Below are 13,625 nucleotides of genomic sequence, written 5' to 3'. Positions count from 1 at the left end.
AATTATGAAGTTTTTATCTGGTATTATTAATGTAAACCTGCACATTATTCGAACTTAATTGACTAGACCATACCTTACTACTAACTCTCTGAAGGATGGCACAAAACTGTTGAGAAATACCGAATTTGAAAAATATTACATCAAGCTAATAGGAGGGCATTCCACTGAGATTCCACGAGAACGCCCCTCTGCAGACCATGGAGGTTGGTACAGTATAAACATAATAAACTGGAAAGACTTGAACTTAATTCTGTGTATTCTAGTCATCACAAAGGATCTTATACTTCGACGCCAATTCCTAAGACAATTGGAACGCAGTGCGCGCAGTATTTCCAACTCATTGCTGAAAAGCATGTTTTCATAGTATTCCCAGCTCATTTCTAAATACATTACCTCCACCGCAGCCCAAAAAATCAAAATATTAATAGTATAGGATGAAATCAATAAAATCGCCAAATATGATCAATATATACACAATTGTGTTTTATTTATACTTCAGGACACGTATCCTGTTGTGCTATTATTTGCATTAGATTATGTTTCTTCTTGTGCAATTTTGACGATGCCTACCTATACCTTGGTATATTTATAAACTGAAAACTTCAAATCTAATGATAAAATATGTGTTTATCGATTTCTTTAATACCAGCAATTCACTATAACGGGTTAAGAGCATTCATATAATACATTTAGTAAGAAACATTTTACATTCCATTGCAATCTTAATCCATTAGAACATATTATTTAATTATTTCTGACTTCATCGGTAGTTAAATGACTTTTTCTATTGATACTTGATTTAAATAACTGCAAAGTTAGTATGGCCTCTTTTAAGTAGTGGCATGAAAAGCATTTAACTAAGTTATGAGCTAAGTAAAGTGTTGTGTTTCAAAATCGTCACTGTGATGAGTGAGGGATATTCTCATTCCCGTTTCTCCCTGCACGTTGCCAAACCAACCTCCCCTTCCTGAGGAATCCGCCGTGGCAGTTTCAGTGTTTCTAGCATTCTCAAAAACACCCTTATAATCCTCACTAAATGGCGTGGCAGTTTCGGTATGGATTATGATCATAAAACGTCGTGGCAGTTTCGGTACAGCCCCATGGGGTAGGTAGGGCTCTGCTTGGGAGTGCGCGTGCGTTGGTGGAAGGGACGCTAATCCCTCAGAGTCCTTCGCCAACCTCACGGACTATAACCCCCCTAACATGGTAGTAGGTAGGGGGTGACTCATTTTTTTTCAAATAGTGACCCCTCATTTTGAAGCATTTGTCAAAAGAAACACAATGAAGCAAACCCGAGGTGGATATCTGACCCCTAGCCAAAATGGCAGGCATTCCAAAATTTGATTTACTGTATGTGAAAGAAATACCCCCGCCGCAGCAAACCTGCCGACTAAGCGAATTTCCATTTGTCTTAATTGATTTTCAATTAAATATATGTTAATAACATTAGGTTTAACGAGTACCTAGGTTTGCTGCTACAAGGAAACTAATAAAGTGTGTTTTTTTGTAAAATATTGATAGCTTAGTACAAAATAAATAAATTTGATCAAAATACAAAATATATCCATAGACAAGCAAACTACAACATTTTACAATATTCTCCATAAGAATAACATGGGAATTTTAAATTTACAATTTTGTTAATTTTCTCCGTTACTATTAACCGAACAAAAATACTTTTATATACTAAATTAATTGTTTTTTTAAGCTCTTTAAAAAGGTCTAAAGAGAAATTGGGAAATTTTGTGTTTTGAGGGTCAAAAATGAGAAAAACCAATTTTTACCCTATAAAACCCCCCGTAAAGCCCCGTTCCCATTGTCCGATTATGCTGGTTCGCGAACTCATTCAAGTTTATCGCTTTACACCTTTAAACCAAATTTCATCAAAATCGGACAACAATTACTCAAGTTGTTTGAGCATTCTCAAATTAGGTCTAAACTTAATTTCATTTTAAATAAAATAATACTTGTTTTGTCATTTAAATAATAGATATTTAAATGTTTTGTGTGTAAATAAATCACTGCACTTTTTGGTTCAATTCAGAATAATATTTTAAGTGAGTTCATAAAATAAAATTGTATTAAGTTAAGCCAGACAGAGAGAGAGAGAGAGAGAGATAGGCAGACAATGCAGAGGAATGTGCTGCGTATCCTGCTTATCAGTTCCAGCCGACATGATATAGACTGACCAGTGGTTTTTCCTGTACACTGCTCCTACTCACTCAGTTACTATGCAGTCTTCATGTGAATCAAACATTATGAGGGTCTCTGAATCCCTCTAATTATTTTACCATGGGTCTCAGTATCCCATATTAAATAATCAATTATTGACTCTATTGTTTCTACAGAAGTTTTATTTAACCGTGAGGAACATTCACCAGAAGTTTGTGTGCACACAGTGTTATATTTTATTTTCTCAAGAAGTGTTAATCTCCATTACTTGGTATTAACGAACATTCGATAATTTCTTCTCTTCGAGGTCGTGTGTACATCTCTACACATCATTCCTCTCTGTCTATTTCAATTTGGACTTAAATACCTCATCAAGAGAATAGTTTTGATTTTAATATTTTTATTGTAAAGGGTTAATTTAATTTTGTATCATTATAGTATTTTCTTAACTCAATGGATTTATTATTTTTCCAATAGTAACTCACTGTTAAGACAGATCAATAAACTTGATTTCTACTATATTAACAAATATCTATTGAACCAGCAATTATTCAGTTTGGTAGCAAAGTCAGGAATTTAATTTTAAATTCCCCTTTGTTCAAACATATTGGTCCTTCGAGCCGGATTAACTTAGTCATTAGTTGGAAAAAAAATAAATTAAAATATCCTTTTTAAGGAACATATTGAAGGTCATTTTTTAAATTGTCAAAGTAAGGTTAGTTGTATTTGAAGGTTATTGTAGATTACAGTTGAAAATTTGTTTGTTTAAAGATAGTTATCATATAAAATATTTGGTATTTTTTTTGTCTTAGATTAAATTAGATATTTAATCGTAAAACGCTCATACATTTCTCCAGTATTTGATTTGTGATTTATTAATATTTTTAAGAGTTATTAGGGTTGTTTTGAGAATTTAATCTGAAAATATTTTCTTCTGCCGAATGGTTTCTTAACACAAATACATATTGCTGATTTATATTCTACAATCTTGTTCTATGTGCTACTGTAATATTATATACAATTTTGCAAATCATGATGTGAAATTTTTTGATATATTTTCATTATGAATTAATGGTATTCATTATTCTTTGTTGATTTTTTTTACTATCTTGAAGTATATAGCACTTGTCATGTTCATACTTGTGTAAAGATTGCTCAAACATTCTTGTGCCTTTGATTATTTAAATTTTCTCTTGGTATTCAATTTCTGCGGGGAGAAATGGATGCAGAAGATTTTAAGCGTAAGGTTTCTGCCTTGAAGAGAAAATTATCAGATAGTGCTAAGGAAGTCCAAACTATTAATGAGAAGGGTAGGGCAGCTCTCAAAGATCCTGCTCAAGTGAACTTATTCAAGGGTATGTTTAAGGTGTTAGAGAAATATTTTTCCAAATTTGAAACGTACTGGGATGAACTTATTGACCTACATGAAGATGAAGGAAAAGTCTCAGAATTTCCTGTCGAAGCAGATCTGACTATGCAAACTAAGGCCAAACGTTATTACTACGAGGCACACACAAGCTATGAGGCACTTATGGCTCTTGTTCAGACAACATCAACTCCCTCACGCCAAAGCATTAATCCTAATCAATCAGTTATATCATCTGAGAACAGATCAAATAAAATTTTACCTCGGATCAATCTGCCCCACTTCAATGGAAAAATTACAAATTGGCCTAAATTCCGTGATGCATTCTTATCAATTATTCATAATGATGCTTTGTTGACTAAAATGGAGAAATTCTATTACCTGGTTTCCTCACTTGTAGGCACAGCTTCTGCAGTTATAAGTAACTTGCCATTAATAGAAGACAATTATGACTTGGCATGGAAGGCATTGAATGACACGTTTAATAATAAACGTATGCTAGCCTCTAACTATTTAAATCAGCTCATCCAGTTTAAGCCACAGCAAGGCAAGCCTACCATTGATTCTCTACAGAATTTTGTATCACAAGTTTTAGACAATATTGCAGCATTTAAACTGCTAAAAATTCCAAATGAAGCAGATTTTGTATTGTTTCATATTGCTGTTCGATTATTAGATTCTGCGACCAGAGAACAATTTGAACTTCAACACAAAGATAAAAATTTTCCTGTCTTTGATGATCTTACGAAGTTTCTACGGGAACGATGCCTAGCATTACAGCTCGCCCTTGGAAATTCTCATCAATCCTCACTTGACTATAACTCTGCAAATCCTAGTGGCGCTATTAAAGGATATAATACTAGATCTTCTAGCCGTGGTATGCGAGCTACACTCTTGGCCAACTCACCAGGAAATAACATGCAATCGAAAGATAACAATAAAGGTTCCACATGCTTTCTATGCAACAGTGGTAGTCATACACTCTGGAGATGTAAAGATTTTATGAATGCAACAGTTGATGAGCGACACAAGATGTTAAGAAATTGGCATGGATGTAAAAATTGCTTGTATGCCAACCACATTATAGGAAAGTGTAACTCAAAGTGGACTTGTAAATTTTGCAAGAGACACCACTCGTTACTACATATTCCAACCTCAGCTGATGAAGAACCGAAAGATAATGCTACAAGTGCACCAACTTCGTCTTTGACCGCGACTCTTCCTCAACATAGCAACATATTGCTGGGTACTGTTGTTGCTGAGATAAAAGATGCTTCAGGAAGATTTCAACCCATACGTTTAGTTATAGACTCAGGAAGTCAACATTCCTTCATAACTCACAAATGCCTCACCAAACTTGGTTTATCGACAACTCCATGTCCAAAGAAGATATCGGCTATTGGCCAGACCATTTAATGCTGCAAAAGGCAAGGCACTTTGTCATCTGAAGCCAAAAAATCAGGAAACCCCTATCCTCAAAACAGAAGCTGTTGTGATCAACAATATTACTTCTTATCGACCCAACTTCACTATGCCTTCTAACTTATGGTCGGAATATGCCAAATTTGAACTATCAGACCCTAAGTTTTGGGAACCTGGACCTATTGAGTTTTTATTGGGCTCTGACTTGTTTCCAGATGTTTGGCTTGGATCTTTGATTACTCTTCATGAAAACCAACCCAAGCTGTTTGCATCAGTCTTTGGCTACATTGCTATTGGGAGAGTTCTTGACTGTCAATCATCCGCTAATATGAATGCTTCTTTCTTCACCCTTGCTTATGATAAAGATGATATTCATAATCAGCTGCAACAATTTTGGGAACTCGAGAAACCTGCTTCTATCCCAGTCCAAGAAAACCCAGAAGATTTAGCTTGTGAAAAGCATTTTACAGAGACTCACTACAGACTTGAGAGCGGCCAGTACGTTGTTCGCCTACCGTTTAAAAGTGAGCCAAAGCATCTTGGTGACTCATCTGAAAGAAATTCTCTGAAAAGACTATACAGTCTAGAAACAAAACTGACCAAGAATTCTCTACTTAAGTCTGAATACTGCAATTTCATGAAAGAATACCTTGAACTGGAACACATGAGCCCCACATCATCTACTTCAAAATATGTGATCCCGCAGTCCCGCACCATGCTGTTACTAAAGAAGATCGCTCACAGATTAAGCACAGAGTAGTATTTGATGCTTCTTCCCTTACTGACTCCAACACGTCTCTAAACAACCATCTTATGATAGGCCCAAAGTTACAGCAAGACATCAAAAGTTTCTTGACAAGATTTAGGATGTATCCAGTAGTTTTTGTGGCTGATATAATAAAAATGTACAGGCAGATTTTAGTTCATCCCTCTGATAGGGTATATCAACACATTTTCTGGAGATTTGATCCTTCTGAAGCTATTCAGAAATATGAACTGAATACAGTAACGTATGGTACTACCTCTGCACCTTTTTTAGCCTTGAGAGTCATGAAACAGCTAGCAACCGATGAAGGGACTGACTATCCACATGCAGCAAAGGCTATTCTTCAAGACATGTATGTCGACGATCTTGTCACTGGTGCTTCTACTGTTCATGAAGCCTTGAAACTCAAGGATGAAGTAATCAATCTTTTACACAAAGGTCATTTTGGTCTAAGTAAATGGGCCAGTAACTCTCAGGAAATTTTAAATGCAATCGATCCTTCAAAACATATCACACAGATCAACCTCTCATCTAGTGAAGATTCAAATGTCAAGATCCTAGGACTTCAATGGAACCCTTCAAGCGACACGTTAGCATACCAGATTGAACAATTTACCCCTGTGTTTACTAAAAGGGCCATCCTATCAGCTGTGGCAAAGATTTTTGATCCTCTAGGATTCGTTTCTCCTGTGATAATGATTGCAAAGAGCATAATACAAAGCCTATGGAAATTGAAGCTGGACTGGGATTCTGAAATCCCAACTAACTTGAAGACTCTATGGAATGATTTGACTACTCAGCTAGAGAAACTGCAACATCTTAGTATTCCAAGATTTGTAACATCTGACAAACCATACAACTTGCAAATAGTAGGATTTGCTGATGCTTCCGAAAAAGGATATTGTGCTGCACTGTATCTGAGAGTTATTAGTGACAAAATAACTACAAACCTTCTAACAGCCAAAACTAAGTTAGCCCCAATCAAGACATTGTCTATCCCACGCTTAGAGTTGTGTGGAGCCTACCTGCTTGCAACAATGTTCCACTCTGTTATGGAAACCCTCAGCCAATTTGCCAGTAATCAGTTTCAGAAGCCTATTTTCTTCACTGATTCTTCAATTGTCTTAGGATGGCTGAATACACCAACTTACAAGCTTAAAGTTTTTGTAGCAAACAGGGTTGCACATATCTTGGAACATACTCCTGTTTCATCGTGGAGACACATTACATCAGAGGAAAATCCTAGTGACCATGGTTCTAGAGGACTTTTACCAGATAAACTAACTAACTGTGATCTATGGTGGCATGGCCCTAAGTGGATGAATATGCCTGAAGATAAATGGCCAGAGTCTACAGTACAGTTCCAGCAGCAGCCCCTACCTGAAGTGAAAGCTGAACCACAAGTGCTTGTCTCAAATAGTACTGAGCCAGAGCTTATCAAGATTATGGAAAACTATTCTTCATACTACAAACTTTTACGTGTAATATCTTGGATCAGAAGATTTATCTACAACTGTCCAGTTGAACTACACAGTACTAGTCGTCTTAAAGGACCCCTTCAGCCTAAGGAAATTCAAGATTCCTTACTATTCTGCATCAAGAAAATTCAATCACACTTTTTCTCTATTGATGGCGACAGAAGATGTGCAACTGCTGTCCTCAATAAGTTTCAAAAACTTACCCCTTTCTTTGACAAATTGGGGATTCTCAGGGTGGGCGGCAGGCTAAATAATGCAGCTATCCCAGAAGATCAAAGACACCCAATCCTTCTGCCAAAGTGTCATTTCACCTTATTGTTGGTAGATTATTACCATAAAATCTACCTACACCCAGGACCCAACTTGCTTCAAGCTCTGATTCAATTACGATTTTGGATACCATCACTGAGAAATATTGCCCGTCAGCGAACCTTCAAATGTCTAAGGTGCTTCAAGCTAAAGGCTGAAACCTTTTCCCCGATCTTCCTTCGCCACGAGTGAATGTAAGCCGAGCATTTTTACATGTTAGTGTTGACTTTGCTGGACCTTTGACTATGAGAGAGTCGTTAAGAAGAAAAGCAACCACTGCCAAGACTTACATCTGTGTTTTTGTCTGCATGGCTACTAAAACTTTGCATTTAGAGCTGGTAACCGCACTCTCAACAGATGCCTTTATGGCTGCTTTCAGACGGTTTATTTCTAGAAGAGGTCTTCCTGAACAAGTGTATTCCGACTGTAGAACCAACTTCAGAGGAGCAGCTAATCGTCTTCGAGAGCTGGGAATATGGTACTCCAATCAGACTACACAAGAAGAAATTCTACAGCAAACTACTAAACTGGATGAAAAATGTAATTTCAATCCTCCCTCCTCCCCACACTTTGGTGGACTGTGGGAGTCCGCAGTGAAATCAGCAAAGACACATTTGAGGAAGATAGCTGGAGAAACTGCTTTGACTTATGAAGAGTGGTCAACCTTGCTCACCCGAGTAGAAGCAGTTCTGAATTCAAGACCACTTTGTCCTTTGTCAGCTAGTCCAGAAGAAACTAATTTTCTTTCTCCAGGACACTTTCTTGTTGGATGCCCTCTTGTTGCTCCTCCCGAACCTTCTCTTCTTGATCTTCGAGAAAACGTCCTTACAAGATGGCAACTAGTCCACAAGATGGTTCAACATTTTTGGAAGAGGTGGCGAGTGGAATACTTGAACATCCTGCAAGCAAGAGGAAAATGGACAAGATCTTCTACAAACCCTAAAATCGGAGACTTGGTTCTTCTTAAGGATCAAAATGTACCTATCTTGCAGTGGCCTCTTGGAAGAATCATCAAGACTCACCCAGGCAGTGATGGAATTGTTCGAGTGATGACTGTCAAGACCAGTGACTCTGAATTCCAACGTCCAGCTGTGAAATTGGTACCTCTTCTTTCAATCAATTCTGACCCTTTTAAGTAAGATGCTAGGAATTTCCTTTAAAATTTCGGTGGGCGGTATGTTTGAGCATTCTCAAGTTAGGTCTAAACTTAAATTTATTTTAAAATAATACTTGTTTTGTCATTTAAATAATAGATATTTAAATGTTTTGTGTGTAAATAAATCACTGCACTTTTTGGTTCAATTCAGAATAATATTTTAAGTGAGTTCATAAAATAAAATTGTATTAAGTTAAGCCAGACAGAGAGAGAGAGAGAGAGAGATAGGCAGACAATGCAGAGGAATGTGCTGCGTATCCTGCTTATCAGTTCCAGCCGACATGATATAGACTGACCAGTGGTTTTTCCTGTACACTGCTCCTACTCACTCAGTTACTATGCAGTCTTCATGTGAATCAAACATTATGAGGGTCTCTGAATCCCTCTAATTATTTTACCATGGGTCTCAGTATCCCATATTAAATAATCAATTATTGACTCTATTGTTTCTACAGAAGTTTTATTTAACCGTGAGGAACATTCACCAGAAGTTTGTGTGCACACAGTGTTATATTTTATTTTCTCAAGAAGTGTTAATCTCCATTACTTGGTATTAACGAACATTCGATAATTTCTTCTCTTCGAGGTCGTGAGTACATCTCTACACATCATTCCTCTCTGTCTATTTCAATTTGGACTTAAATACCTCATCAAGAGAATAGTTTTGTTTTTAATATTTTTATTGTAAAGGGTTAATTTAATTTTGTATCATTATAGTATTTTCTTAACTCAATGGATTTATTATTTTTCCAATAGTAACTCACTGTTAAGACAGATCAATAAACTTGATTTCTACTATATTAACAAATATCTATTGAACCAGCAATTATTCAGTTTGGTAGCAAAGTCAGGAATTTAATTTTTATTTAATTAATTAATTTTTATTTATTTTATTTTTATCGCGTTCACGGACGTATATATCTTACTAATATTATAAATCTGAAAGTTTGTGAGTTTGTGTGTATGTTTGTTGTCGTGATTGTTATCAACCAGGTGTTGTGCGAACGTGGATTTTTGTTTGTCAGTTTTTCCGTTAGGGCGATGTTCTTTGTACCTAATGCCAAAGGAACGTCCTGTTTTTCCAATGTATGTACTCGGGCAACTAGCGCATTTTATTTTATATACACCTGATTGGTCAGCTTTATTTTTATTTATCTTAGGTTTTAACTTATTAATAACTTTTTTGCTAGTTCTGAAAGCTAGTTTGATCCCATGTTTTTCCAACTCATTCTTTAGGCTGTGCTGTAGGTGGTGAGAATAATCTACGCAGACGAATTTTTTGTTTTGGGGGGTTAGGTTCTGATTTTGATTTTGTTTATTTTTGTATTTCTTTACCAAGTTGTTGACCATTTGAATATCATACCCATTAGTTACGGCTATTTGATGGATGATTTTCAGTTCTCTATTGTAGTTCTGCTCTGTCATTGGGACATGTAATAGGCGATATACCATGCTATTGTAGGCGGCCAGTTTATGTGATACGGGGTGGTAAGACGTGCTGTGAATGGTTTGGTTTGACGTGGTAGGTTTTCTATATATGCTAAAATCTAATCTGCTATCTATCTTTTCCATTGTGATATCCAGGAAATTTATTTTATTTGATTGTTCAGTTTCCATAGTAAATTTCAAATTAGGCGTTATATTGTTGAGGAACTTGTGTAGAAGGTCGAGCTGTCTTGTGTTACCCTTGAAAATAAGAATGGTGTCATCAACATAACGGTGATATTCCATTATCTTGTTTTTTTGTTCGTTTAGGTCTGAAAATATATATGTATTTTCAATATGATTCAGATATGCGTTGGCGAGTAAACTTGATAAAGGAGAGCCCATTGCCAGGCCATTTGGTTGACTGTAATATTTATCATTGAATTTGAAATAATTTTGTGTGAGTGCCTCTTTTAACAAAGTTAGTAGTTCGGTAATTGCTTCAGGTAGTAAATTCGAATCTTTGTTCAGGTGGTCTTTGATTATGTCTAGAGTTTGGTCAACAGGAACATTAGTAAAGATATTGACAATGTCAAACGAAACCAATATATCATGGGGGTTTACCTGTACATTTTTGACTTTGTTAATAAAATCATAGGTGTTGATAAGGCTGTAACTATTATGTAGAATTATTTGTCGGCTTAATATATATTCAAGTTTCTGAGCGAGTTTGTATGTCGGGGCTGACGTGTAATCGACCAGTGGTCTTATTGGGGTGCCTTCCTTATGCACTTTAGGCAACCCTCGTAACATTGGTGCGTTGGGGTTCATTACACGAAGGCGTTTTATTTCCTCCTCGCTGAAAAGAACTTTGCTATTGTTTATAAGCTTCCTTATTGTCTTTTGATAATTGTTAGTAGGATCTTTTTTCAATTCTATTACACCATTACTTTGAATAAAATCATTTACTTTGGTATTATAATCATCTATGTACATTAATACTGCTGTATTGCCCTATCTGCTTTGCATAACAAGGCGTTGTTTAAACATAGCTTCTCTTTGATACTAATTAGAGCTAATGCCTCCTTCTTATGTATATTAACTGAGTGGGAGGTTGATTTTGCATTCTCATGTGTCCTGTTTAATTTATTAGTTACTATGACACGAGCAGAGTTAGAACTTACAAAGGTATGGATGCAGATTCAATCAAACCAACTTAAAATTCCTGAGGTATGTATTCCAAGATATGTTGGAATCATTGGTGATACTTTAGAGTTACATTGTTTCACTGATGCATCTAAAGATTGTTACGCTACAGCTGTTTATTTGCGATTAAAGAGTAATAATCACTGAGCTAAAATTATAACTGGAGGTAGCACTGCCATGGCAGAAGTCTGTCATGGTCAAAAGCGTGTCGCTGATTTTGTTAGGTTGGTATAGCAGCAGGTTTTTTCATCCAATAACATGGCTTCTATAACTAGGTTTGCATAGCAGTGAGTTTTTTCATCCAATAAAATGGCTTATTTATAACTCACACCTCACGCAAACATGGCGGCTGGCGACACGCATCGTTGACATTCAGTGCTACCTCCAGTTAGAATTATAGCTCAGTGGTAATAATACATCCACGACAAAATCAATACTTATTTTCTCTAAATGTCATGTAACCCCTAAGTCTAAGCCAAACATCACTATACCACGATTGGAATTACTTGGTGTTTTAATTGGGGTGAGATCATTGAAGTTTACTGAAACTGCGCTGAAGACTTCTGTGACACGAAAAATACTTTGGACAGACTCACAATGTGTTCTCCATTGGTTGAATACAAATAGGATACTACCAAAGTTCGTTGAACGAAGACTCTCGGAAATTAAATCACATACCGATGTAGAATTTCGTTACGTACCTTCTAGTAACAATCCTACAGATTTGGGACTCGCGGATTGACTAATCATGAGTTACAGGAGAGTCAGGTATGGTGGTCAGGCCCAGAATTTCTACGTTCACCGGAAAATGAATGGCCACGAAATGACTTTAATCAAATCACTTCAATGTCAGAACAAACTTACCAAGACACATCGAACACTTGTGAACTACCCACACCTAACCAAGAAGTTATGGCTGCAATTCAAGAAACCACAAGTAAAGGAAGTCCTTTTGATATTGATTGTACAAAGTTCTCGTCTCTAGATAAACTAATTCAAACGACAGCATATTGCAAACGAGCTATTAAAGCATTTGTTGGGGGTGGAATTAAAACTTATTTAGTAAAATAGGTGTGGTGTGTGTTATGTATCAAGAAATAAGTCCATATGTTTTATTTATAACATCTGTCAGATGACTGTTTACATTATTATGTTTTGTTTACTTTTTAGTTTAGTCTGATTTGTGAGTTCAATAAATTCAGTTGTGTTAATTATGTTTTAATTTACTAAACTGGCGACGAGGATAATTGGATAATGGATCTCAATAAGCCTGATCGTTTTGACCCCCATACAAATCCTGCAAGTGTCGCACAGCGTTGGGGTACATGGATTAAGCAATTTGAGAGGTATGCTTTAGCTGCAGACATTACCAGTGATGTAAGGAAAACTGCACTAGTACTTAATCTAGCTGGTGAGGAAGTGGCTTACATTTTTGACAGTTTACCACAACCTAATGAAATAACGTACAAAAATGTTATAAAACTATTAACTGACTATTTCGCTCCTACCAAAAATGTCCTTTTTGAAATATTTAATTTTAGGAAGTGTCATCAAGCAGAATCAGAGTCGTTTAACTCTTTCTATTCTCGACTAAGAACATTAGCTGTGAACTGTGAATTCAAAGACTTGGATAGGGAATTAATTATGCAAATTTTGATTGGATCTAGAAGTGATGAGTTAAGGAATAAAATTTTGAAAGAACCTACTATTAAACTTCAGGATGTTGTTATTGCAGCTAAGTCAAATGAATTATTTCAAACTCAAAGTAAGGAACTTTCTTTCAGTAGCTCAAGTTTTGCTAATGCACATAAAATTGACCATTCAAACAGGAAATTTGTTGCATTTAACAACAATCCAGCTCACTCTGTTACACCTAATGTTTGTCTTGGTTGTGGACTAAGACATTTTAGAAGGGATTGTCCCCATCTTCAGACTACTTGTAATATTTGCAAGAAAATTGGGCATCTAGCACGAGTTTGTAAAGGAGGGAAACCACGCCCCAAAGAATATTTTAGCCAAAAACACGGATCAAAGGGACAGCGGGCTCATGAAGTTTTGTCAGAGGAAACCAATTATGAACAAGAAGAAACGTTTCCACCTCAATCAAATAACGAAACAACTCAATACGTCCAGGAAGTTAACTGCACTAAAGTACCGGAACTGTATACCACTGTCAACATAAATAATAACAAAGTTCTAATGGAAGTTGATACTGGTGCAGGTGTTTCTATCATAGGAGGAGAACTATGGAATACAATTTCTCATAAAAACTGTAAACTACAACCTTCTCCTTGGAAACTCAAGGATTACAGTGGTAAACCTGTA

At 36.2% G+C, this 13,625-nt stretch overlaps 3 protein-coding genes across 3 annotated transcripts; all 3 read left to right on the top strand.

The window, feature by feature from the left end:
- Window positions 1–5,069: 5,069 nt before the first annotated feature.
- On the top strand, window positions 5,070–5,720 carry LOC128999458 (uncharacterized). The gene has a single exon (XM_054425997.1). The coding sequence runs from the start codon at window positions 5,070–5,072 to the stop codon at window positions 5,718–5,720; it is 651 nt and encodes a 216-aa protein (XP_054281972.1).
- A 290-nt stretch (window positions 5,721–6,010) lies between these two features.
- LOC128999449 (uncharacterized) lies at window positions 6,011–7,705 on the top strand. The gene has a single exon (XM_054425984.1). The coding sequence runs from the start codon at window positions 6,011–6,013 to the stop codon at window positions 7,703–7,705; it is 1,695 nt and encodes a 564-aa protein (XP_054281959.1).
- A 53-nt stretch (window positions 7,706–7,758) lies between these two features.
- On the top strand, window positions 7,759–8,652 carry LOC128999444 (uncharacterized). Its single transcript, XM_054425974.1, has one exon. It carries the CDS (start codon window positions 7,759–7,761, stop codon window positions 8,650–8,652), a length of 894 nt encoding a protein of 297 aa, XP_054281949.1.
- Window positions 8,653–13,625: the final 4,973 nt, after the last annotated feature.

Source organism: Macrosteles quadrilineatus, unplaced genomic scaffold, assembly GCF_028750875.1.
Source record: "Macrosteles quadrilineatus isolate MER2022 unplaced genomic scaffold, UCM_ALF_1.0 Scaffold_1__1_contigs__length_201487025, whole genome shotgun sequence".
In the NCBI taxonomy this organism is placed as follows: domain Eukaryota; kingdom Metazoa; phylum Arthropoda; class Insecta; order Hemiptera; family Cicadellidae; genus Macrosteles; species Macrosteles quadrilineatus.
This window is presented reverse-complemented; position numbering and strand designations above follow the sequence as displayed.